The following is a 23,744-nucleotide window of genomic DNA, read 5'->3' on the forward strand; positions in this document are numbered from 1 at the left end:
GTGTGTAAGTGTTGGTGTGGGTTGTGGTATTATATCTCTTCCGTGATTTTCAAACTCAAGAAAAATAAGTAACAAAGTATAGTAGGTCATAACCGGCTATGATGCTATGCTGTAAGAATGGTATGAAACAATGGAGTGTTACAAACAGTATCTAAAATGGTGAATAGCATCCTTATGGTAGTTTTAAAATTGCTTCAGTATGCATGTGTCTGTTTGTGTGTAACCAATGTTATACTGCTAGGGATTATTTTCACAGAAAAATAATTGAATTGATATTTGACACAAAATGTCACTATATCTTTAGATAATGTAAAAATTATGTTAAATTAAGATTAAGATTTAAAGCCAAGTTATAAATTTATATTCATACATTAAATAAATTTAAGTGTTTGGGCATTAAGAATTTGTTAATATAAGTAAATCATGATTTAAAGCGATTTTTTTTTAGTTTAAATATTTAAACACTTAAATAAATAAACATTCGCATTAGTACAAATTTTTCCATTACTCCGTGCAGCAGCATCGAAGAGAGTTTTATCTTTATCTCATTAGTTGTTTTAAATCGCTATGACATTAAAGCTTTTTCGTCTTCCTAGGCTTGAGGTCGCCTCAATTTACTTTACGTACTTACTCAATTTGAAAATTAACGAGACTCATACATGATATGTCTTCTGAAATTGAGACAGAATTGGGTTTAAATTATATCTTAGTCGTTTCCTAAGTTGATATAATGGGAAATAGTCCCGAAGAAGTAGTATGTTCTGATGTTTCTGCCTTGCAGCAGTAAATACTAAATTATTTCTCACCCTTACTCTCTCTCAAAAATTTTTGCTGATGGTTAACATTGTGAAATTGACGCCTAGTCCAAATCCGAGGCCTTCTTTGTTCAATTCAAGATTTAACACACTTCTTCCGATTTGAATTGAATCCTACATTGATTGATTGATTCAATAACATGTCTGCTAAAATGGAAACAGTTTCGGGATTGTATATAGCTGGAACACAGTCGAAGACGTATGATAAGTATAAGCTTATGCCAGTTGACATTATCCTTTATTCGATAAAAGCTGCTATTACAGAGTTGGATTAAATATTGTTTTAATCGTTCTGATATAATTGAAATGGAATCGAAATCATCAATACTAGGGACATCTTCCCAGAAGACTTTGAGAAAAAGCCACAATCCTTCTAGAATTTCCCTCTTCTTCGGAGTCATAAAGCATTAAGTTTTGGTTAGAGAGTTCTAAATTTGCCTGTTGATCAATGACTTTTTGTTAATTCAAAAACTACTAGATGTAGACTCCAGCAGTGAGATATCTAAATTGGTCGTTCAGTCTGGACCCAGAGAGTTCATACAATATTAAAAACGTATCTTCCTAGGAATTTATTCTTCTTGGCAGATAGGGCAGGGTATTCACAGAGAAGACCGGTTTCTCTTTATGCCTGTCATTGCAGCTGCGGCAAATATGTATGTTAAATGTGCTAATGTACTATTAGCAACCTCGGATTATAAGTTGCCTAGTGTGTCTACATTATTCCATCTATTTTCAAGCTTTTGAGAAAAGGAACTTCTGATAAAAAAGCTAGATATGCAGAGCAGATCCCGTTGTCGATAGCTGCATGTTCATTTCCATAGTAAACTCTATGCCCGACAGGCGACCAAGCCTTGACAGATCCTTCTTACATTGTCTTACTAATACTGTGGAAAAAAGTTCCAATATTGAGATCAAACAGCGCCCTACAAGCTATCGTTAATGCAAATATTTCAGCCTGAAAAACAATACAGTTGTTGGGATGACGGTGGGAGATTTATTTTCTCCGATATGTTGCACGATGTTACGATGTTTTATGGGAGAGTTAGTCCTCAGTTCATACTCCCCATAAATTCAATATGATAATGGGTACTTATTTATACCAATAACCTCGGTATTTTCTTGGAATGATTTGACATGAGGTCGAACAAGAAAGAGGAACATAATTTGATGGATTCGTATTTCGGTTTACCGATTACGTCTCTAGGTGCTGTTGCCGACCCAACAGAGATCATCCCATCTGCGTGGTTGTGAACGGAATTAATGCTTTTGCATCTCGTTTGCAGCAATCAGAGATTATATAGCTCGAATACTTCAGCAAAGTACTTGTAGGCGAACGGGCAGGGCCATGTACAAAAATTGCCACCAGCTTGTAAGATACACAAAGGGTTGGTGGTGAGTCGTCAAAAAGACACACCCAGTGGATGAAAAAAACCACCATGAAATTAGGCCGTCAAGGCACATTTCACATGTCCAAACAACACACATGTCCAAATAATGATGATAGTCGAAGGATATATTCCTTAAATTTTAGCACAACTTAAATCCGGATTCCTTTTGTATTTATAATTCTTCATTAATTCGTCTTCATACTTTAACTAAGGAATTCCCCCAGCCAACACCATAATAAAACATTTTCCTTCACTGTAAGAAAAAGAATTAAAATATTGAAAATTCCACGATAGTAATGTAAAGAGAAAAAATGTAGAGAATATAACTCCACGAACACAACCACAGTGCCAGTGGTATTGTAAACCATCCTTGAGTATAAAATCAAATTAGGTGTAAACGAGTAAAAATCTCTAGGCAATAACCACCAAACAACAAGAACTTCTATAGGAGTTTTCATTGCTTTTAAATATGTGAAAGTAGCAATGTGTGAATATCCTTAGCACAAGATGATTTTCTGCTTAAAGGGATCAACATGTCAGTCGGTAGAGGAAAAAAACTGCAGAATGGAAAAAAGAAGAACAGCAGACAAAAAACCACAACGAAAAAGATGGAAAAAAAACTAAGAAAAAATATAATGAATAATTTATTATAGTTGGCAAGCTTTTACGGGAAATTAAAGTTTTGTGGATTACACAACTAAAAACCAAACCAAACATATAACTAACCAACGCCCTCAGTGAATCTCTAGTCTTTTTTATGTTTCTCATGTTTTTCCCTTGGAATAAGGAATTCCATATAAATACATAAAATGAAAAATATAAAATCAAAATGCAATAAAAAACAGCTTGTTGAATGTTTCCTTTTTTTGTATTTTTTTAGATAATGGAACATGAAATTGTTAAAAAATTTAGTTATACACTTTTGAGATTTTATGTGTTCTATTTTTGTCTATCAATAACCTATCGAACTCTCATATTCATAACCATTTTTTCACTACTCTATTCACACTCATCTTTATAACCATTACACTTCATCAATCTGTAAAATTAAAGTTAAAAAAACTAAATTGTTCATGTACGATTATAAACTCTTACAACCGGAAATTTTTACCAGCATTGTCTATTACAATATTGACTTTTTCTTTCCTTCTGCACAGCGAATTCATAAATGTTTTTGGCGGCAGTTCTTTTAATGAATGTAAACTTTTGAGATAAAAACCGTCATGCAGTTCTTAATGCTTAGAGTTTGTGTTGTGGCCTTCGGATAGTTTCGATATTAGTGTTCTAGTCTGATAAACCGGAGGTGGTGTGTTCGTTCCTAACCTAAGGCACAGGTTAAGGAGCGCATAACAGGCCCGATAGAGGGCTAGGTGTATTTCTTCGAATTTGATAACTGACTGACTAACTAACTAACTAACTAACTAACTAACTAACTAACTAACTAACTAACTAACTAACTAACTAACTAACTAACTAACTAACTAACTAACTAACTAACTAACTAACTAACTAACTAACTAACTAACTAACTAACTAACTAACTAACTAACTAACTAACTAACTAACTAACTAACTAACTAACTAACTAACTAACTACTAACTAACTAACTAACTAACTAACTAACTAACTAACTAACTAACTAACTAACTAACTAACTAACTAACTAACTAACTAACTAACTAACTAACTAACTAACTAACTAACTAACTAACTAACTAACTAACTAACTAACTAACTAACTACTAACTAACTAACTAACTAACTAACTAACTAACTAACTAACTAACTAACTACTAACTAACTAACTAACTAACTAACTAACTAACTAACTAACTACTAACTAACTAACTAACTAACTAACTAACTAACTAACTAACTAACTAACTAACTAACTAACTAACTAACTAACTAACTAACTAACTAACTAACTAACTAACTAACTAACTAACTAACTAACTAACTAACTAACTAACTAACTAACTAACTAACTAACTAACTAACTAACTAACTAACTAACTAACTAACTAACTAACTAACTACTAACTAACTAACTAACTAACTAACTAACTACTAACTAACAACTAACAAACTAACTAACTAACTAACTAACTAACTAACTAACTAACTAACTAACTAACTAACTAACAAACTAACTAACTAACTAACTAACTAACTAACTAACTAACTAACTAACTAACTAACTAACTAACTAACTAACTAACTAACTAACTAACTAACTAACTAACTAACTAACTAACTAACTACCTAACTAACTAACTAACTAACTAACTAATTTCTGGGTTTAAAAACATAAAATAGTCTTTTAAACTTCTGTTTCAACACATTATATACAGTCAAGTGAATTCATCTCATGACTTACAGCATACATCGATTTCCGAGTATTCAATTTTTCACTTTACACACAGTTGATTTATCGGCTCACATTTTTCTGCTGACACGTTAAGGGTGCCTCGTTTCAACTTCACATTCATAGTCGAACGAAAACACACATGAAGACAAAGCAGACTATATTTCTGTACCCGGCAGTTTTGCAAGGAGTTAAGGGATTCCTCTTAAACAGTCTAACAACTTTATTTTAAATATGTATATGTTTTAAAGACATATCTACTCTTTAATATCTCCAAATTAACTAGAAAGTAGTCATAGTCAATTTGCTATTTGTAATCGAAAAAATTAACTGGCCGTCTTCGCTAACAACAAATAGTATGTATATAAAATCATTAGTTCGAGAAAACCACCCGATTCTGCAGGGTATTCTGTGAGACTCTATAAGTAAGCTAAAAAAAATAGACGTCAAGTGAAAGGAAATAAAAAATTGTTTTCTTGTAAACGATAAACTTCAAATCAAATTAACAAGCATCGCAAATAAGGTTAATTTTTATTACTCAGATACAGATACAGTTATATACAATACACTTACATGCATACACACCACATTCTGCTACACTACGAAGTCAAGATATGAATCAATTTATCTTATTTTAATTCGCAAACGAAATAAGAAACATACTATAGTAAAAGTAAAAAAAAGAGAAAAAATAACAAAGTCAATGTCGGGTCAAAATTAATTTAAGCCTACATTTGTTTAAGAAAAAACAATATATTGATGTTGAGGCTATGTGATTTATAAGTAAATAAAATAGTTCAAGTGAAGTAATAAAATTATTTAAGAAGAAGTCAAAAATGTGTTAAATATCAAAACTTTGTATTTTTGTAGTGATATACAAACTTTGGACATGTGTAGTCTGAATTTAAGTGGAGGGCTAAGAGCGTCCTGAAACAGAGTGCATTTTTATAACCTACATCACTATAGTATTATGAGTTTGTGCTGAGGTTTGTAAAATATTGGTCTTACACCTACCTTAATGTATACTAATAGGCTTAGAATCACTTTCTGAGTCGATTAAGCTATGTCTGTTTGTCCGTTCGTCTGTGTGTCCTTGTGCCTATGCGCATGCTACAGGTCGCAATTTTCAAAATAATTTGATGAACTTTAGTCAAAGCATATTGATAATGGTTAAAGTATCTGTACAAAGATCGCCACAATTTAGTTTTGTCTAAATGTTACTACCGATTATCGAAATGATCGAGCCTCATTTAACTCTAGTCTCCATACAAAGTCGCCTTCAGAAAATTAATGAAACTTAAATTCCTCTACGAACATTTGTATGGATAGGCCCATATTTACCATAGAATTTTAACCGGTGGTATTAAGTGATTTTCAGAAGTTAACCTTACATATATGGGAGATATGACTAATAATGGAGCGATATAGAAAAAATACGGTACTCTGTTTCGTTATACACCAAACTTATTCAAGTTTAATTTTTATTCCGATAACTTTTATTGTCAATGAAATTGTGCATTTAGGGAAATGATCCTTATATGGGAGTTGTGACCAATTATGGACCGAACCGAGAAAAATTTCGCATAATGATTTATATATAAAAAAACATATTCACGTCAAATTTTACACCGATAGTTTTATTCGTTAATGAAATATGTGTGTTTAAGTGATTTTCGAAAGTGAGCCTTATGACTAATTGTGGACCGATACAATTCTACGTTGGTAGTATGATTTCTGTTTATATTATATTTATATGTGCAAAATTGGTACCGATATATTTGAGGAAGTTATTAACCATAAATCCATTTCCGGAAATATGTACTTTTGTATGGGGGCTATGGGAAATTTTGGATCGATTGTTATGATTTTGAACATAATTGATCCCTGGGTAAAAAAAAAATAAGGTGTGACAAAATTCATTAAATTATCTTTTGTAGTTTCTGAGAAAAATACTTAAGAGTTACGAAAAAAAACTTTAGTTTTTTGAGGTATTGTGAAATTTTTACTCATAACTTTTAACGTTGTGAACCGATTTTGCTGATTTTTAATACCAAACAATGAATATTTTTGGTGAATTTGGTTGATTCCTTTAGTTTTAACGTGAGCATGTTTTAGGCAGACAGACAGACGGACATATATAAGCCGACTCAAAATTTGATAAGGACCCAGAATATATATACTTTGTTGTCAGATGAATATTTCTTAGTGTTACACACGGAATGACAAACTTATAAATACCCTCTATCACCACTGATGGTGGTGGAGCGTATAAAAAACCATAAAGGCTGAAAGATTTTAAAAAATAAGGCTTATTATACTTCCGTATTTAAACAGGCGAATAACCCAGGAAACGCCAGGTAATAACCAGTACTTACTCAACAACTTACTTCTGAATGACAACTACATACCCTCTGCATTAATCATAAGGAGTCTAGTAATGACTTTCCTATAACCTGATATTGAAGTTCTTATTTATTTGTTACAAACAAAAAAAAAAAAAAAAAACAAGGAAGTGTACCTAAACCCAAAAGAGGTTTAATTACCCAGAAGTGTAATTTTAAATTAGAAACTATTCCATATATTAGATGGATAAGAATTGAGACTTTTGACTTGCAATTGTATTACACAGTGTAATTAAAGAAAAATTAATTAATTAAAAAATCAACAAAAATATTTTTTTTATTTCTATACAACAAGAGAAGAGATAAAAATAATAATTAATCAGAAAATTTAATAGCCCCAGTGAGAACCGAATCCATCAAAGGAGACATGAGCTACAGTAGCAGCTGGAGAATAAGAAATAGCTTGCTTAACGACGGGAGCAGTATGTGAGTATACAACGGGAGCATGAGCAGCATAAGTATTAACAGTGGGTACAGGAGATGAAACTAAAGTCTTGGTGTAGACAGGAGCGGTAGCAGCATAATGGACAGCGGGAGCGGCATAGCTAACAGTTTTAGTTAAAGCAGGAGCAGCATAGGTAACAGTCTTGGCAATAGCTGGAGTATAAACATTATTACTAATGCGGGTATCTACTTTACTGACACTGGAGTAGGGAGTCTGAACCGTTTTTGAATAGGAAGATACAGTGCCGCCAAAGGAACGCACCACATTTTGTTGAGTAGAGGCAACAGCATCCACGGCAGGATTGACATACTTAACTACAGGAGAGGCAGCATAAGTAACGGGAGCTACATAACCGGCGCTAGCAGCAGCCAAAAGAGTGCAGAAGGTAATATATTTGAAAGCCATGCTTAGGTGTTTTAACAGTGATGTTTAATGGATAACTGATATTGAATACTGGATGTAATGGACTTTTTATATGATTTTGTCCTCATATTTGAGAACTGAATTGTTATAATTTTAAATTTAATTTCAGGGTCAATTTTGTAGCTAATTTAATTTTTGTAAATTAAAGCAAAAGCTCTAATTGATATTTGTATCTTTCATATTAACACTTTTTTTACAACACATTTTGTCAACCGGTTTTGAAAACGTTAAATATTGAGGCTTAAACATATTTGTTATGCCTGTACTTAGTATTGAAAAAAAAAACGAATTGTTTGCAGATTATAACTCAAAAAAGTTTCAATTATGTTATCGGCTTTTTTTTTGCACATTATGTCTTTCTTATTCAAATTGTAACCTATTTTATTTGTTTCTTAGCTTTTTTGTTAATGGAGCTCTAGAGTAAAATTAATATCAATTTGCCAAAATTACAAATGAACTCTAAGTAAGTCAAGTCACTTGTAATATTAAGACTCAAAGTATCAAAGTATCTGTAGTTTCAAAATATACATACGAACATTTTTTTATTAAATACTCTTTATCTTCCTGCACTGAATATTCAATTTCCATTACAAGGTTGTATATGAATGGAGGGTATCTAAAGTTTTTAAAAAGTTTTGCTTTTCTGTTTTCTTTTTTTTTTGAAAATCTAATAAATATTCATCATCGCCCATGAAAAGAAAAAAAAACAACAAATAATATTATAAAACAAAAATTTACCATTTGCCAAAATGTAGAGCAACTACAAAACCATTCTATAGATACAATACATTCATGCAACATACATACACATATTTAGATATGTATATGTTTGAATGAATATATTTGCCAAACTTTTAAGAATCATAATAAAAAAGTTTTTTTTTCTGCTTGCACCCCACAGGGTTTTCATTCTAGCAATTGTCATCTTACCTTTCGAAGAGGGTGCGATTATTTTTCTAAATATTTGTTTTGTTTCTCATCATAATTTATGTTTTTATAACAACATATTTTCCACTTGAATTGAAATAAATTAAGTGGAAAATATGAATGTCGAAGTTTTGTTTTTGTAAGAAGTTTTTCTTCCAAACAAATTTTTGTTAAAAGTTTAACAATATTTTTTTATATATTTAAACTAGAACCAATGACTGATACTTTTGGAACTACGTTCGGTGAACCAAATTATCTTTGGAGCTAGGGAACAATTCCCTCCATTTATATTAGTTAGTTGGTTAGTTAGGTTAGTTAGTTAGTTAGTTAGTTAGTTAGTTAGTTAGTTGTAGTTGTTAGTTAGTATTAGTTAGTAGTTAGTCATTAGTTAGTTAGTTAGTTAGTTAGTTAGTTAGTGTTTAGTTAGTTAGTTAGTTAGTTAGTTAGTTAGTTGTTAGTTTAGTAGTTAGTTAGTTAGTTAGTTAGTTATTGAGTTAGTTAGTTAGTTTAGTTAGTTAGTTAGTTAGTTTTAGTTAGTTATTAGTTCGTTAGTTAGTTCGTCGTTCGTTCGTTTTCGTTAGTTAGTTCGTTCGTTGTTGTTAGTTCGTTAGTTCGTTAGTTAGTTCGTTCGTTCGTTAGTCGTTGTTCGTTCGTTCGTTCGTCAGTTAGTCGTTAGTCAGTGTCAGTCAGTTAGTCCGTTAGTCAGTCAGTTAGTAGTAGTAGTTGTTAGTTAGTTAGTTGTTAGTTATTCGTTAGTTTAGTTGTTAGTTCTTCGTTTAGTTAGTTAGTTAGTTAGTTAGTTAGTTAGTAGTAGTTTTTTCGTTCGTTCGTTCGTTCGTTCGTTAGTGTCGTTCGTTCGTTCGTTCGTTGTTCGTTCGTTCGTTAGTTTGTTCGTTCGTTCGTTCGTTCGTTGTTCGTTGTTCGTTTCGTTCGTTCGTTCTTCGTTTCGTTCGTTCGTTAGTTCGTTCGTTCGTTCGTTCGTTCGTTCGTAGTTAGTTCGTTCGTTTCGTTAGTTCGTTTAGTTATTTGACATTAGTTTAAACATTTGGGTAATAAATCGATGGATTAGCAATAGAGGGCGCGGCATTTCCCATATGCACTAAATACAAATATTGGTATTTTTAGGAAACCATTGGAGATACAATCCTCACAATTTGAACGGGAAACATTGATATCTATAGCAAAAATTTAGGGAAAACTTGGCAGGGACTAGCAATATGCGGCGTGGCAGCCATCCTAGTTAAATACAAAAATGCATATACATATCTGGGTAACTATTACAGGTAGAATACTCGAAATGTTCAATAACAACTTTGATATCTATGTGAATATTTGGGTAATAAATTGGGTATGTCACTTCCCATATGAATTAATAGAGCCTAATATATAAACATTTGTATATAGAACTTTTGAGTTCAAGGTCTTATAAACTCAATTTCTGATATCATGTTCTGATGTGAAGTATATCCCAGAGAAAGTATTCTGCATAGATCGAAACAAATAGTGGTCGGAGAGAACAAGGTATGAGCTATAAAGCAGATGAGTTAAAACTGCATAGGCACATTTTTCTAAATAATTGGATAGAATATTAATTAACAATACTAAATCCAAAACATTTCGAGTAACATTGGGTAACGGTAACAATTCTGAGTGAATGAGAACCAAAATACTTTGAAGATAATATATTATTTTTTATAGTATTGAGCGCCTATATTTGAACTTAATTATGTATGAAAGAATTTTAAAATATCCTTCTAAATTCATCAAGTAGTTCTCAATTACTTCCCAAAAAAATTACTAAAATATTTTAAATTTATAGTTTATATTTTTGTATAATAAATGTATTTATTTTTTAATAACAAACATTTCAACAATCAACAAAGTATTAACAAATATTAACACCTAAATATACTATTTAGAAACCCCAGTGAGTACCGAAACCATCGAAACTCATGTGAGAAACAGTTTCAGCAGGAGAGTAATGTACAGTTTGACTAGTACCATAACCAGAAACTCCAGGAGCATTGTGAGTGTAAGTGGTAGCAGCTGGTCCATGATTGTATGTGGTAGTAGCAGTAGGAGCAGCATAGGTAACAGTTTTAGTCAAAGCTGGTTTAGCGTATACCAAAGGAGATTCGTGAGAGTAGACGGTTTTAGTAACAGCAGGAGCAGCATGAGTGTAAACTGTGGGCGCAGCAACATGACTATAAACAGTGGGAGTTACAACAGTTTTGGTAACAGCAGGAGCGGCATAAGTTACACTAGGAGCAGCATAGGTAACTGTCTTGGCGACAGCTGGAGTGTAGACATTATTATTGATGCGCGTATCAACTTTACGAACACTAGAATAGGGAGTATCCACCGATTTGGAGTAAGAAGAAACGGTACCACCAAAAGAACGCACTACATTTTGTTGAGTAGTAGCTACAGCATCTACAGCAGGATTGACATATTTTACAACGGGAGCTGCAGCATAAGTTACAGGTGATATATAACCAGCATTAGCAGCAGCCAAAAGAGCGCAGAAGGTAATGAATTTGAAAGCCATTTATTTTGGAGAAGTTTATTGGTTGTTGATTGTTGAGTAATTGATCGTCAACTGATACTGTTATTGGATAATTGTTTGGTATTTATACATAAAAAAATATCATTTCCCTAAACTTTAATCTTAAATTATTTGCTACGAATCGAACAAATAGATTTTTAAATAACTATAACAAAACTATTCGACCCAATGTATTTATTTTCAGTTAAAGTACTTATTTTTTAAACAAAGTATATAAGTACTCTCGATTATTCCAAACAGTATCAGTTGACGATCAATTACTCAACAATCAACAACCAGCATTTGTTCAAAACTAGTTGCTTAATAGAAATCAATAAAATGGCTTTCAAATTCATTACATTCTGCGCTCTTTTGGCTGCTGCTAATGCTGGTTATGTATCACCTGTAACTTATGCTGCCGCTCCCGTTGTGAAATATGTCAATCCTGCTGTAGATGCTGTAGCTACTACTCAACAAAATATAGTGCGTTCTTTTGGTGGCACCGTTTCTTCTTACTCTAAATCGGTGGATACTCCTTATTCCAGTGTTCGTAAAGTTGATACCCGTATCAATAATAATGTCTATACTCCAGCTGTTGCAAAGACTGTTACCTATGCTGCTCCCACTGTAACTTATGCAACTCCCGCTGTTACCAAAACTGTTTATGCTGCCCATGCTACACCTGTAGTAGCCAAAACGGTGGCCTACTCTGCTCCTACAGTTTACAACCCATGCTGCTCCTGCTGTTACTAAAACCGTCTACTCCCACGAATCTCCTTTGGTATACGCTAAGCCAGCTTTGACTAAAACTGTTACCTATGCTGCTCCTACTGCTACTACCTCATACAATCATGGACCAGCTGCTACCACTTACACTCACAATGCTCCTGGAGTTTCTGGTTATGGTACCAGCCAAACTGTTCATTACTCTCCCGCTGAAACTGTTTCGCACATGAGTTTCGATGGTTTCGGTACTCACTGGGGTTTTTAAATTATAATTAGTATGAATTTTATTTCTTGATACTTTGTTGATTGTTGAAATATTTTAAATGTTTTATTTATAATAAAATAAAAATATCACTCACCTTATTTTATTTATTATTTACCGTGCTCAACAACTCACACTTATTAACAACGAATGACCAAACTAAAGCAATACACGGGCACAACATTTTATATTTTTGCAAACAATTTTCACACACTATTTTCTCTAATTCACACGTTACTTTTTAACAATATTTTTACACACAACGATTAACAAACATTTAAAGTTTATAGTTATGCAAAAATATTAACAATTTATTAACTTTTAATCGGATATATTAATTAATTAAACGACCAATAAACACCAAACAACCGAATACTTGCGAAATTTCTAGAAAACTAAAAGAGAAAACAATACAAGTCAATATTCTATTGTTATTGTTGTTGTTACTGCTGCTGTCATTATTTGATTTGTACTAAATTGTGGGCAAATATGTAATGTGTTTGTTGTTATTTTATTTTGTTGTAGAGAGAAGGATAATAATAAACAGTGCGTAAATAGATTAAGAGCAAGTTGTTAAGGAGATTTATTAGTGAATGTCAAATCGGAAATATTTAGTAAAAAGTCAATAAAGGAATAATGACAGGGTTGGGATTTTGTTTTGTATGTGGTATTTATTAAGGCGAATACAGAAATGTAATATAATTTTAGTTAATTTGAAAAAAGTGAGAAAGATAAAATTACATAATTTAGTTTGAAGAAAAATCAAGTTGTATGAACATTTTTATTTTATATTAGATGTATATAACAAGTAAGTAGTTATGGTCGGACATGGCCGATCATATGATAACCTACATCAGTGATTATGTTAGAAATGTTGATTATTTTTTTTAATAATGGAGTATTTAATTTAATTTTTTACCTTAATTCAGAAATATTTTAATAATTTATTCTCAAAAAAAAAGGAATTTTCTAAATGAGGAGTTATATGGGGGCAGGGGGTTGATTTGGTCCTATCCTTATAAATTTTGGTAGAGGGATTTACGTCTACATTAGTTATTTATGCAGAATATCATCATGATATTAGTGTTTATAAGTAAATGTTTACCCTCAAGTCATTTTCTAAAGGGGAATTTGTATGAAGGGATAGGGTCAAGTGAGGCCCGATCATAATGAAAATCTGCAGTATCATTAAGACTTATATAAAACTAAGTTTTGCCGATTTTCGAATTGATACAAGAATATTTAACATATTTATGAGCTCAAAAGCCCTATTCGGGCGGTACGGTTGTATGGCGGCTATACGAAATAAAGGACCGATTTTAATCATTTTTAATAGGCTTCATATTTAGGTCAAAAGAAGAGTATGTGAAAATTTTCATAAAATTGCGACCTATAGAGTGCGCACAAGGTTTACATGGACACACCGACGGACGGGCATAGGTAAATCGACTCAGAAAGTGATTCTGAGCCGATTGGAATTCTTTAAGGTGGGTGTAGGATCAATATTTTTGGGTGTTACAAACATCAGCACAAACGCATAATACCCTTCTCACTATAGTGGGTATACAAATTAATGTGTGTTTGTACTTTATAGACTACTAAACAGTTTTACCGATTTTTCTGAAATTTTCACACTGTTTTCCTGTATGTCTGGAAGGAACTATAGGATACTTTTTATTTTTAAATTTCAAATGTGCAAAGTGCTCTGCCCACATACATAATAAGTATTAAAAGTCGCATATCTCAGAAACTGCAACAACTAGGGTCCTCAGATTTTGTAAGAAATGTATGAATATATGGGGTCAAAATGGGCGGTTTAGTAAAAGTGGGCGTGATACCTCCCATATAAAGAAGGCATTAAATTAGTACAGCTGAGAAAATATAACAGCTAGAGTCTTCCTAATTTTTTGGAGCCACTTTGAGCGGACTAGCAAGAGGAGGCGTGACGCCTCCCATATGAATCAAATAGAAAAATTCGACAATCTGGATAACTATTTGAGCTGGAATCTTTAAATTTTGCACGAAACAATCTAATGTCTATGTAAACTTTTGGGGGAAAAATTCGTTTATTTGGAAAACTATTAGAGCTACAATCTTTAAATTTTGCACGAAGAACTTTGCTATTTATGTGAACATTTCGGCAATAAATTGGTGAACTAGAAATAGGGGGCGTGGCACCTCCCATATGAATTAAATACAAAAGTTAGTTTATCTGGCAAACTATTAGAGCTAGAATCTTAAAATTTTGCAAAAAAGAAATTTAACATAAAAGTGAACCTTTGGGAGTAATCATCAAGGGATCTTAGAACCTCTCATATGTATTAAATACAAAAAATCGTATATCAGAGATACTATTACAGCTAAAATCTACAAATTTTATTCAAAAAACTCAGACATTCATGTGAACATTTGGGTTATAAATTGGCGGACTAGCAATAGGGGGCGTGGTATCCCCCAAATGAATTAATATTAAAATACAAGGTATCTTCTATTATTGTTTTAAATTATACTGGTAACAAAGAAAAACCCGGTTAAAAAACCGAGTGATTCACCCTAATACTAGGGTTCTATAGTTGATATAAAAAGTCGAATTAAAATTTTCGACTTTTCCAATTTTGTCGACTTTTCGACTTTCTCCAACTTTTGCATTTTTTCGATTCTTATTTGCAAAATCGATTCTTCGACTTTTTTTAAAAGATCGTCGACTTTTCGACTTCGTTAGGACAAAAAAGTTGACTTCGTCGACCATTAGAATTAAAATTAAAATATAATGAATCTTCTATTATTATTCTAAATTATACTGGTAACAATTATAGTAGTATTAGGATGACCCTAATACTACGGTTCTATAGTTGAAATAAAAAATCGAATTAAAATTTTCGACTTTTGCAATTTTGCCGACTTTTCGACATTTTCCAACTTTTAAGCTTTTTTCAATTATTCCATTATATGTATTTGCAAAATCGATTCTTCGACTTTTTTCGTTAGAACAAAAATTCTTTGATTATTTTAAAATCGATTTATAGAACAATAGATTGACCCTCATTAAAAACTCTTATACTAAACATTGTACTCCTAATCTGTTTACGCACTCTAAAATATTTTCCCCCACTAACCAACACAGTAAAATAACAACAAACATATGTATGCATACCATTTAGTACAAATCAAATAATGACAGCAGCGGCAACAACAACAACAATAGCAAAAGAATCAATACTTGCATTGTTCTCTTTCAGTTTTCTAGAAATTTCGCAAGTGTTCGGTTGTTTAGTGTTTATTGGTTGTTTAATTAATTAATAAATCCGATTAAAAGTTAATAAATTGTTAATATTTTTGCATAAATATAAAATTTAAATGTTTGTTAATCGTTGTGTGTAAAAATATTGTTAAAAAGTAACGTGTGAATTAGAGAAAATAGTGTGTGAAAATTGTTTGCAAAAATATAAAATGTTGTGCCCGTGTGTTGCTTTAGTTTGGCCATTCGTTGTTAATAAATATTCATGTTTATGGTTGTGCGGGGAGGGGAATGTATTAAATGCAACAGTTGGTATATGGAGAAGAGAATAAAGGTTTGTGTGAAGCAAAGAAGAGTCAAAAAGCTTTTTATAAGTGTAGTAAAGGAAATGAGGAAATAAAAGAAAATATAATAAGCAATAAGCTTTCAAATGTAGTGAAGGAAGTGATGTTGATCTTTTAAAGAAAAAAAGCTAAAATAATAAGAAAATAAAAAAAGTTGTTAAGATTAATTAATGAGCATATTAAAAAGCTGAGAAAAATAGAAAATAAATATAAAAAGCAAATGAAAAATCTGTAAATAAGCAAAAAATATAAAGAAAATAAATCTGAAAGCAAATTGAAAATTTGTAAAAAAAAGTGTAATGGAAGTTGTTTGCGGAAGGGAAACAAGGAAAAACGGAGGCGTTAAATAAGGTAAGTGCTTATATTATTATAATACATATAAAGCTTTTTAAAGGGTATATTGCCTTTTAAAGTTCTGCCCCAAGTAATGTCGATAATTTGTCAAAGTCTATGTATACGACAACCTTCCCAAAATTGATTTTCTCTTAGGGAATTTGATAGAGAGATTTCGGTTGATGTAAAACTTCATAAATATACTAATATTTTTAAACCAATCATTTTCCATAGGGGACCTTATATGAACCTTATGCCGATAGTTTCGATTTTAATTCCAAATAAACTGCACGACTAGAGAATATTTTTGGAAAATTTCAATACGCCAGTTTCTATTACACTGTTAGCATAAAGACGGACTGGCATAATTGCAATACAAACTAAAAAGGATCCAGAATATATGTACATATATCCTTTTTTGGCTCTAAGATCTTTATTTCGATGTCTTACAAACGGAATACCGACATGAATCTTTTAAAAAAAGGTATGGTTCGAAGAACTAATTAGATTAAATTTTTTAATTCCATTAATTTTCGTGGGCATCGGATGTAATTAAATCCGCATTTTTAAAATTTATTTGCATATTTTACTTTATTATTAAAAAAATATAAAATATTTCAACAATCAACAAGAAAAATTCATAATTATTAACTAAAGTCTTAAAAACCCCAGTGAGTACCGAAACCATCGAAACTCATGTGCGAGACAGTTTCAGCGGGTGAGTAATGAACAGTTTGGCTGGTACCATAACCAGAAACTCCAGGAGCATTATGAGTGTAAGTGGTAGCAGCAGGTCCATGATTGTATGAGGTAGTAGCAGTAGGAGCAGCATAGGTAACAGTTTTAGCCAATGCTGGCTTAGCGTATACCAAAGGAGATTCGTGGGAGTAGACGGTTTTAGTAACAGCAGGAGCAGCATGGGTGTAAACTGTGGGAGCAGAGTAGGTCACCGTTTTGGCTACTACAGGTGTAGCATGGGCAGCATAAATAGTTTTTGTAACAGCAGGAGCGGCATAAGTTACAGTGGGAGCAGCATAGGTAACAGTCTTGGCGACAGCTGGAGTATAGACATTATTATTGATACGAGTATCAACTTTACGAACACTGGAGTAAGGAGTATCCACCGATTTAGAGTAAGAAGACACAGTGCCACCAAAAGAACGCACTACATTTTGTTGAGTAGTAGCTACAGCATCTACAGCAGGATTGACATATTTCACAACGGGAGCAGTAGCAGCATAAGTTACTGGTGATACATAACCAGCATTAGCAGCAGCCAAAAGAGCGCAGAATGTAATGAATTTGAAAGCCATTTTATTGATTTGTGTTAAGCGAATAGTTTTGAGCAAATGCTGGTTGTTGATTGTTGAGTAATTGATCGTCAACTGATACTGTTTGGAATAATCAAGAGTACTTATATACTTAGTTTAAATATGAAGTACATTAACTGAAAATAAATACATTGGGCCGAATAGTCTTGTTACAGTTATTTAAAAATGTATATGTTCGACTCGAAGCTATCATTTAAGATTAAGGTTTAGGGAAATTTAGGTTTATACATAATATGTTTATGTCTAAATTCATTATAATTAAGCATGTATAGCCGGGTATCAACGACCATATGATACCTTTATCAGTGAGTATTATAATAATGTGCATTGTTTCTTATATCCTCAAAAATTTTGTTAAACGGAGGAGTATGAGTTGAATTTCATAAAATTATCTGGAAAATTGCGACCTGTAGCTAGGGCATAGGGTTTACATGGTCATACAGAAGGACTGACAGACGGACGGACTTCCCACTGTAGTAGTGTAGGGTATAATAAGATAATTGTGAATCGATTTTTATTAACCCATAGTGCCCATTGCAAATGCCTTTTTAACAGTGAGTTGGCTCTCCACTGAAATTAATCCATGCTTAACTTTACGAGAAAAAGATAAATTCATAATATCTACGAAAATTTCGTGTTTAATATGAAATATTATTTAATCATATTCTTTTCTTCTTCTAAAAATGTATGTTTTTAATTTCGTTTTCATAAATTTAAGTGAAATTAAACATAATACTATTAATAAAACGACAACAATTTTTATAAAATTTAAGAAAACTTATAATATAATTCATGAATTATTTTTATAAAATTCTTAAATAAATAAAAAATTTAATTTACTCCTTACTTTACGCGAACTGGGCAAAAGCGATTATAGGACACGTCAGCGGTATATACTGGACACATTGGAATTATCGGACGTGCCTGATCGCATACCAGACACAGAATATGTCGGAAACTTTGAAACGCTGATCCCAGATAGAATGTCTTGGTCAAGCAGAAGACTTGAGCAAATACCAACAGGAATCCGTTGCTATAGAGATGGCTCTAAATTGGGGTTCTATATTGAAGTGCCAGAAACAGAAATGTATAGAAATAAACGGAATGTGTAAGTTGGATTAGAATAAATATGGCGCCCACAGTCCTTAATATATTTACCGACAGTCAGAAGGCAATTAGGGCGATATTAGGTGATAGAATTAAATCTAAGACAGTATTGGATTGTAAGAAAGCTTTAACTGAATACTCTCTTAGAGGTAAGGTTTAAATCATATGGGTACCAGGCCACTCGGAAGTAGTCGGCAACGAAAGGGCATTACATTCGCCCTTTAAAAGGAAAGGGAGTTCGAGGTAGTTAACCTGACGAACGCAAAACTATTCGACGCAACAAAAGCTGAATTCAAAATATGGGTGAGAGAATCCCATAAGGCCTCTTGGAATAATGAAACGGTGGGTAGAACCATATATAACTTATGGAGTGACCCTAATGAGAACTAGACGAGAAATCTCTTCAAAATGAGCAAGTATGATGTTACATATTATCAGTGGGCACACAGGAGGTTCTCGTAATCCTGTGTGTAATCTATACAAAATTGGACGTGCGGATTCAGACGAATGTAGAGCATGTGGAGAAGAAAGTGAAACTCTGGAGTCAGGCATACGTCGAAGTTAGATCCAAGTATCTTGGAAATGATGTTATTCCGGAAATAACATTCCTGACTAACACTGATTTCAAAATTCTTAGAAATTACGTGCAGGAAACTGAGTTTCTGAACATTAAAAAAATTCACAGTGAACAATTTTTTTTTTTTTTTTTTTCATGAAATGAAGCTCACAACAGGCCCGATAGTGGCCTAGGTGTATTTCTTCGGATTTGATCCTCCTATCAACCTAACCTAATAAAAAATTCTTAAATCAAATACAAAAATTCACCTGCTAACTATTCTGTAAACATGACTCAGTAACATTTTAACAATCTTTGATTTTTTCTCTAATTTTTACTTTTCATTCATACACCATATAGCCACCGGGCAATTATGTCAGTCAGTCATTCAGTCACAGCCACTCAATTGATTGATCAAAACATATTAATACTTCGCCCATAAGCAGAACGAATCAATTACTTTGCAAATTATAACAATATACATACATATACATACAACTAAACATGATTATTTTAATTTCAGTAACACATTGTCAAATACGTCTGGACTAACAGAGAGTGTTAGTGGCCTTGTAAAGGTGAGAGAGGGTGTTGCTGCAGATCAGGTATTGAATGAAGGTAAGTAATATAAAAGACACGACAAACAAATTCAACTTAATTTAATAATAATAATAAAGGGTATTTTATCAATATTAAATCTTTTTATTGTTATTGAGTAAACATTTAAATTGATTTTGAACATTGTGATCTATAAACATAATTATTGTTTATTTATAGAATGGAATTAAAGTAAAATATTTTATTGTTAGAAAAAAATTTGGTTAAAAAAAACTAAATACTTTTTGCAATTTTTGAATTAAACTGATTGTATAATTTGTCAAATACAACAACAAATTTATCTAAATATTATTGATTTTTACTTACTTTACAGTTAATAGACAAAATCTGTAAAATTTTAAACACACAAATGTCTGCATGGGTTTCTATCTAAATCCTTTAGCAAATTTTCACAAATAATCAAACTCTTGTTACAGTCTAGCATCCAACCATTCCTTTATATGTACAGAATTTACTTGCAACATGTCCAGCATAATGTCTATGTGTCCAAAACAAATAATCTCTGTGGAGCAATGTAAATTTGATTTATGACTTATTATGTGTCTTATGTCCTTTCATAATTTAATTACATGTTTAGGAAAAACATTTAATATTCACATTTCTGTCTGTCTGTCTCTTTATTTGTTTGTATCTCTGTCTGTATGAAGGTATGAAAATATGCTGCATTTAACTTTTTTTTGTCATTTTCTAAATACAAAAATATTTTTTTTATTGAATTTCAAAGATTGTTCGGCAAATTACACAAAAGACTTGATGTCAAAAATTGTCAAAATATTTTTTTTATGAGATAATTGCAATATATATATTTTTTTAAAGTTCTTAAAACAACAAATAAAATGTCACTAGTCAAAATATTTTAATAATTAAAAAAAAAATTAATTAAAATTTTGTTTGTGTAAAATTTTAATAAACCATTTAACAAATATATACATAAGTGGTAAAGTGGTATAGCGGGTCATGCTGGGCTATATATGTCCAAATTTAAAACTAACCTCTGTAAGTTTCTATTAGCTTCTCAATTATTAACTCGAGAGTTGATAATTACCCAAATTATATTCAGAGGAGAGTACTAAACAAACCCGTAGGAAAATAAATCTCAAACTTCTAAATGTTTAGACCGAATATAATGTAGTTTCATATGAATCAAGAGTTTCAAAAATAGGACACCTGCTATGAACAGAGTAAAACCTGAGCATACCTGTACAAGGAAGGAAAATTCAATAGTACCACTTGTATAAAATACCTTCCATTCATTACCATTAAACCCATAGTTCTCATTCATATGACACACTCCTAGAGAACAACATCCGACACACTCACTTTAGATATAAGGGTTGGTAAGTTCCGCATACCCCTACATTCATCCCGTTTCATATACACCATATACACTTAACACTCATTTCCTCATTTCCAACGCTTAGTACCACATTCACTCCTCTGTGGGTTATCTCGGCAGTCTCGGCAACAGCACCGAACTTACCCCGAATTATATACTTTACCGTGCAACGATCTTTTAAACCATCATTCTCTTCCCACTAATTTGGCTTTAAACCACAGCTACCACGTGCACCCCGAAGGGACCTCTATAATAATCGGGTCAGAGTCCCAAACTTTGGCCAGCGGTCTAAAGTTTCCCGTGGTAACAGATTATGCTTGACTGGTTCGACCCCATTTCAAAACATTCCAAGGAATTTGCCTAGGATACAGTTGATCATCACCAGTTTATAGCCCCGTCCGACTAGAGATACTGGTAACACCCCTTTTCGCCGGGATTGCAATAACACCATGATGAGTGAATTTTATCAAGGTAACATGCCCCCGGGGGAATTAAAAAGCCAAATGGAGTACTATATTTTCCATATTCCATCCTAGAATATCAACGTATAATAGAGTGTTCCGAGGAATAGACCTTTTAAGAATCTCATGTAGGAAAACCTTTTAAACGATGCGTATTAATACGAGCTACAACCATTTACCATCTTGCCAATAACAGATGAATTCCGATCCAAAATAGCTGCACATCTTTTGAGGTCAAGAACGAATTGAGCTAACTTCTCCTCACTATTCTGAAGTAAATAGGGGAAAGTTCTGGATTATCAGGCAGCATACTCTAGGCATTTTTCGGCCCATAATCGCTTCAAATAAATCAATTGCATTCGGTATAGATTCACTATGATGGTCTGGCCAGAACCCTTTGATCACATATGTATAATACAATACCTTAACGTCATGGATATTTGGTGTTGATTCAATTGACTTTACATACGATCTCTTATGCTTCCGATTAAAGTTATAAATAAATTTTTCATCGCAAGTAATGATTCGGAAATTATTTCCTTTTATTTCTATTAAGTTACATTTCGAATGTGCAAAATAGTATTTCAAGGTCTCTTGACTTCAACTCTTATAGTACCCAGTCTCCCTGACTTTAGATAACTCCTGCTTCTCGAAATTATTTTGAGATAGCTGCTTAAGTAGCTCTCACTAATCTTGCAAGAGTTTGAACACAATCTTCATGGAGTAATATCTCAATTTCTTGGTCTTCCAACTGTCGTTGACTGTCCTGACCGATCTTTGTCTTCTTCACATTCACCAATAGCTTCGGCAAGCAATCGATGTAGCACTTTCTTTTAAATTAAAAAAGTAAAGCAAAACTTCCTACATATGATGTATGAGCATGAAATTCGCCAATTTCAAAGCAAAAACGTACGATCTATGTCTCTCCTTCTGTATGTTGAAGCACGGCTTTTAACTCCCACATTAGAGCAGCTAGATGTCTGAAATTTTGCCAAAATATTCTCTATTGATAAGGTTTGTTCGGTATTGAAAATAAGCCGTAACGGTTCACAATTGCACCTAGCACCCATACAAGGGACCACCGCGATATAGTTTTGAGAGTCGCGCCTCATAAGGGCCCGTTAAGAAAATACTTTAACTCTCACAACTGACTAGAGAATGCAAGTATATTGATTAAATTCGGCATAAACCAGTTTTATGGGAATCGGAAACTCTCTACCTTATTCCTCATATAAGGACCCCGGCCTCCAAATAAATCGTTCACAAATTATGGAATTAAGATAGAATTCCAAAAGACTTTTTGGAAGATTATCTCAATTTTTTTAGAGCGCTGTTCATAATTGACTCCAGCCTCTTTTAACTTCTAAGTTGCTTCAATTTGTCTGAAATTATTCAAAACTTCCGACTTCCGTCGGGTAGTAAATTAGTATAATTTTTAGATTTCTTAATTTCTAACAAAATATGTTTTACAAATACAATTCTACAAACAATTCTGTGGACACTCGAACCTAAACAAATCTAAACTCAAAAACCTCATACCCTCAGGCCATAGGTTTTATTGTCACATGATGTAACATTTCATAAATATGCATGACATATCCTTCAGGGGTGTCGGTATATATTTCCTCATGTAAGAGTCTAAATAGAGATATGCATGTGTGTGCAAGTAACTGAATACATGTCGAATTAACTTTTTGTTTATGCATTTGTAACTGTTTTTGAAAATGAAAATTCTAATGAATTATTGAGTAATTGTCACATCTGTAGCAAGTAGTAGTAGTAGTTTTGACTAGAAACATAAATACATATGTATGTGTGTTGCACATGTGCTTTCTATACACCCTGGCATATGTAGGTATGTATGCAAGGAGAACATTTTGTTGCATATGTTTTATGTTGCATACTTTTATGCATATTTTGCCTACAATGCATTTTATTTATTCAACAAGAATTTATCTTATTGTTAGTGTCAGCTAATTTGATTTATTTTATACTTGAATGGATTGAGTTTATCGGTTTTTATATTTATATTTCCATGGTCTAAGTCACTGGGGAAATTATAAAAAGATGTTTTTGGAAAATGTTTCTGTAAGTCAATGTGTTTGATGACATTTATTT

General features: G+C 32.3%; 4 protein-coding genes across 4 annotated transcripts; 1 reads left to right on the forward strand and 3 right to left on the reverse strand.

Annotated features, from left to right (window-relative positions):
* Positions 1-7,221: 7,221 nt before the first annotated feature.
* LOC119605452 (cuticle protein 67-like) lies at positions 7,222-7,858 on the reverse strand. The gene has a single exon (XM_037958567.1). The coding sequence runs from the start codon at positions 7,822-7,824 to the stop codon at positions 7,303-7,305; it is 522 nt and encodes a 173-aa protein (XP_037814495.1). The 5' UTR covers positions 7,825-7,858; the 3' UTR covers positions 7,222-7,302.
* A 2,747-nt stretch (positions 7,859-10,605) lies between these two features.
* On the reverse strand, positions 10,606-11,370 carry LOC119605451 (cuticle protein LPCP-23-like). Its single transcript, XM_037958566.1, has one exon. It carries the CDS (start codon positions 11,315-11,317, stop codon positions 10,685-10,687), a length of 633 nt encoding a protein of 210 aa, XP_037814494.1. The 5' UTR covers positions 11,318-11,370; the 3' UTR covers positions 10,606-10,684.
* Positions 11,371-11,569: 199 nt separating this feature from the next.
* Positions 11,570-12,364, forward strand: LOC119605453 (cuticle protein 76-like). Its single transcript, XM_037958569.1, is given in 2 exon segments — positions 11,570-12,036; positions 12,038-12,364. Coding segments are annotated over 2 exon segments (651 nt in total). The 5' UTR covers positions 11,570-11,653; the 3' UTR covers positions 12,306-12,364.
* Positions 12,365-16,789: 4,425 nt separating this feature from the next.
* On the reverse strand, positions 16,790-17,601 carry LOC119605450 (cuticle protein 76-like). Its single transcript, XM_037958565.1, has one exon. It carries the CDS (start codon positions 17,528-17,530, stop codon positions 16,877-16,879), a length of 654 nt encoding a protein of 217 aa, XP_037814493.1. The 5' UTR covers positions 17,531-17,601; the 3' UTR covers positions 16,790-16,876.
* Between the last annotated feature and the right edge of the window lie 6,143 nt (positions 17,602-23,744).

The sequence above is a fragment of the Lucilia sericata genome, unplaced genomic scaffold, assembly GCF_015586225.1.
Source record: "Lucilia sericata isolate MDLA Ls3-8-SP2 unplaced genomic scaffold, ASM1558622v1 Contig000488F_arrow, whole genome shotgun sequence".
NCBI classification, from domain to species: Eukaryota; Metazoa; Arthropoda; class Insecta; order Diptera; family Calliphoridae; genus Lucilia; species Lucilia sericata.

Coding starts and splice junctions, on each gene's coding strand:
- LOC119605451 (XM_037958566.1), bottom strand. CDS start 11,317: ATGGCTTTCAAATTCATTACCTTCTGCGCTCTTTTGGCTGCTGCTAAT.
- LOC119605450 (XM_037958565.1), bottom strand. CDS start 17,530: ATGGCTTTCAAATTCATTACATTCTGCGCTCTTTTGGCTGCTGCTAAT.
- LOC119605452 (XM_037958567.1), bottom strand. CDS start 7,824: ATGGCTTTCAAATATATTACCTTCTGCACTCTTTTGGCTGCTGCTAGC.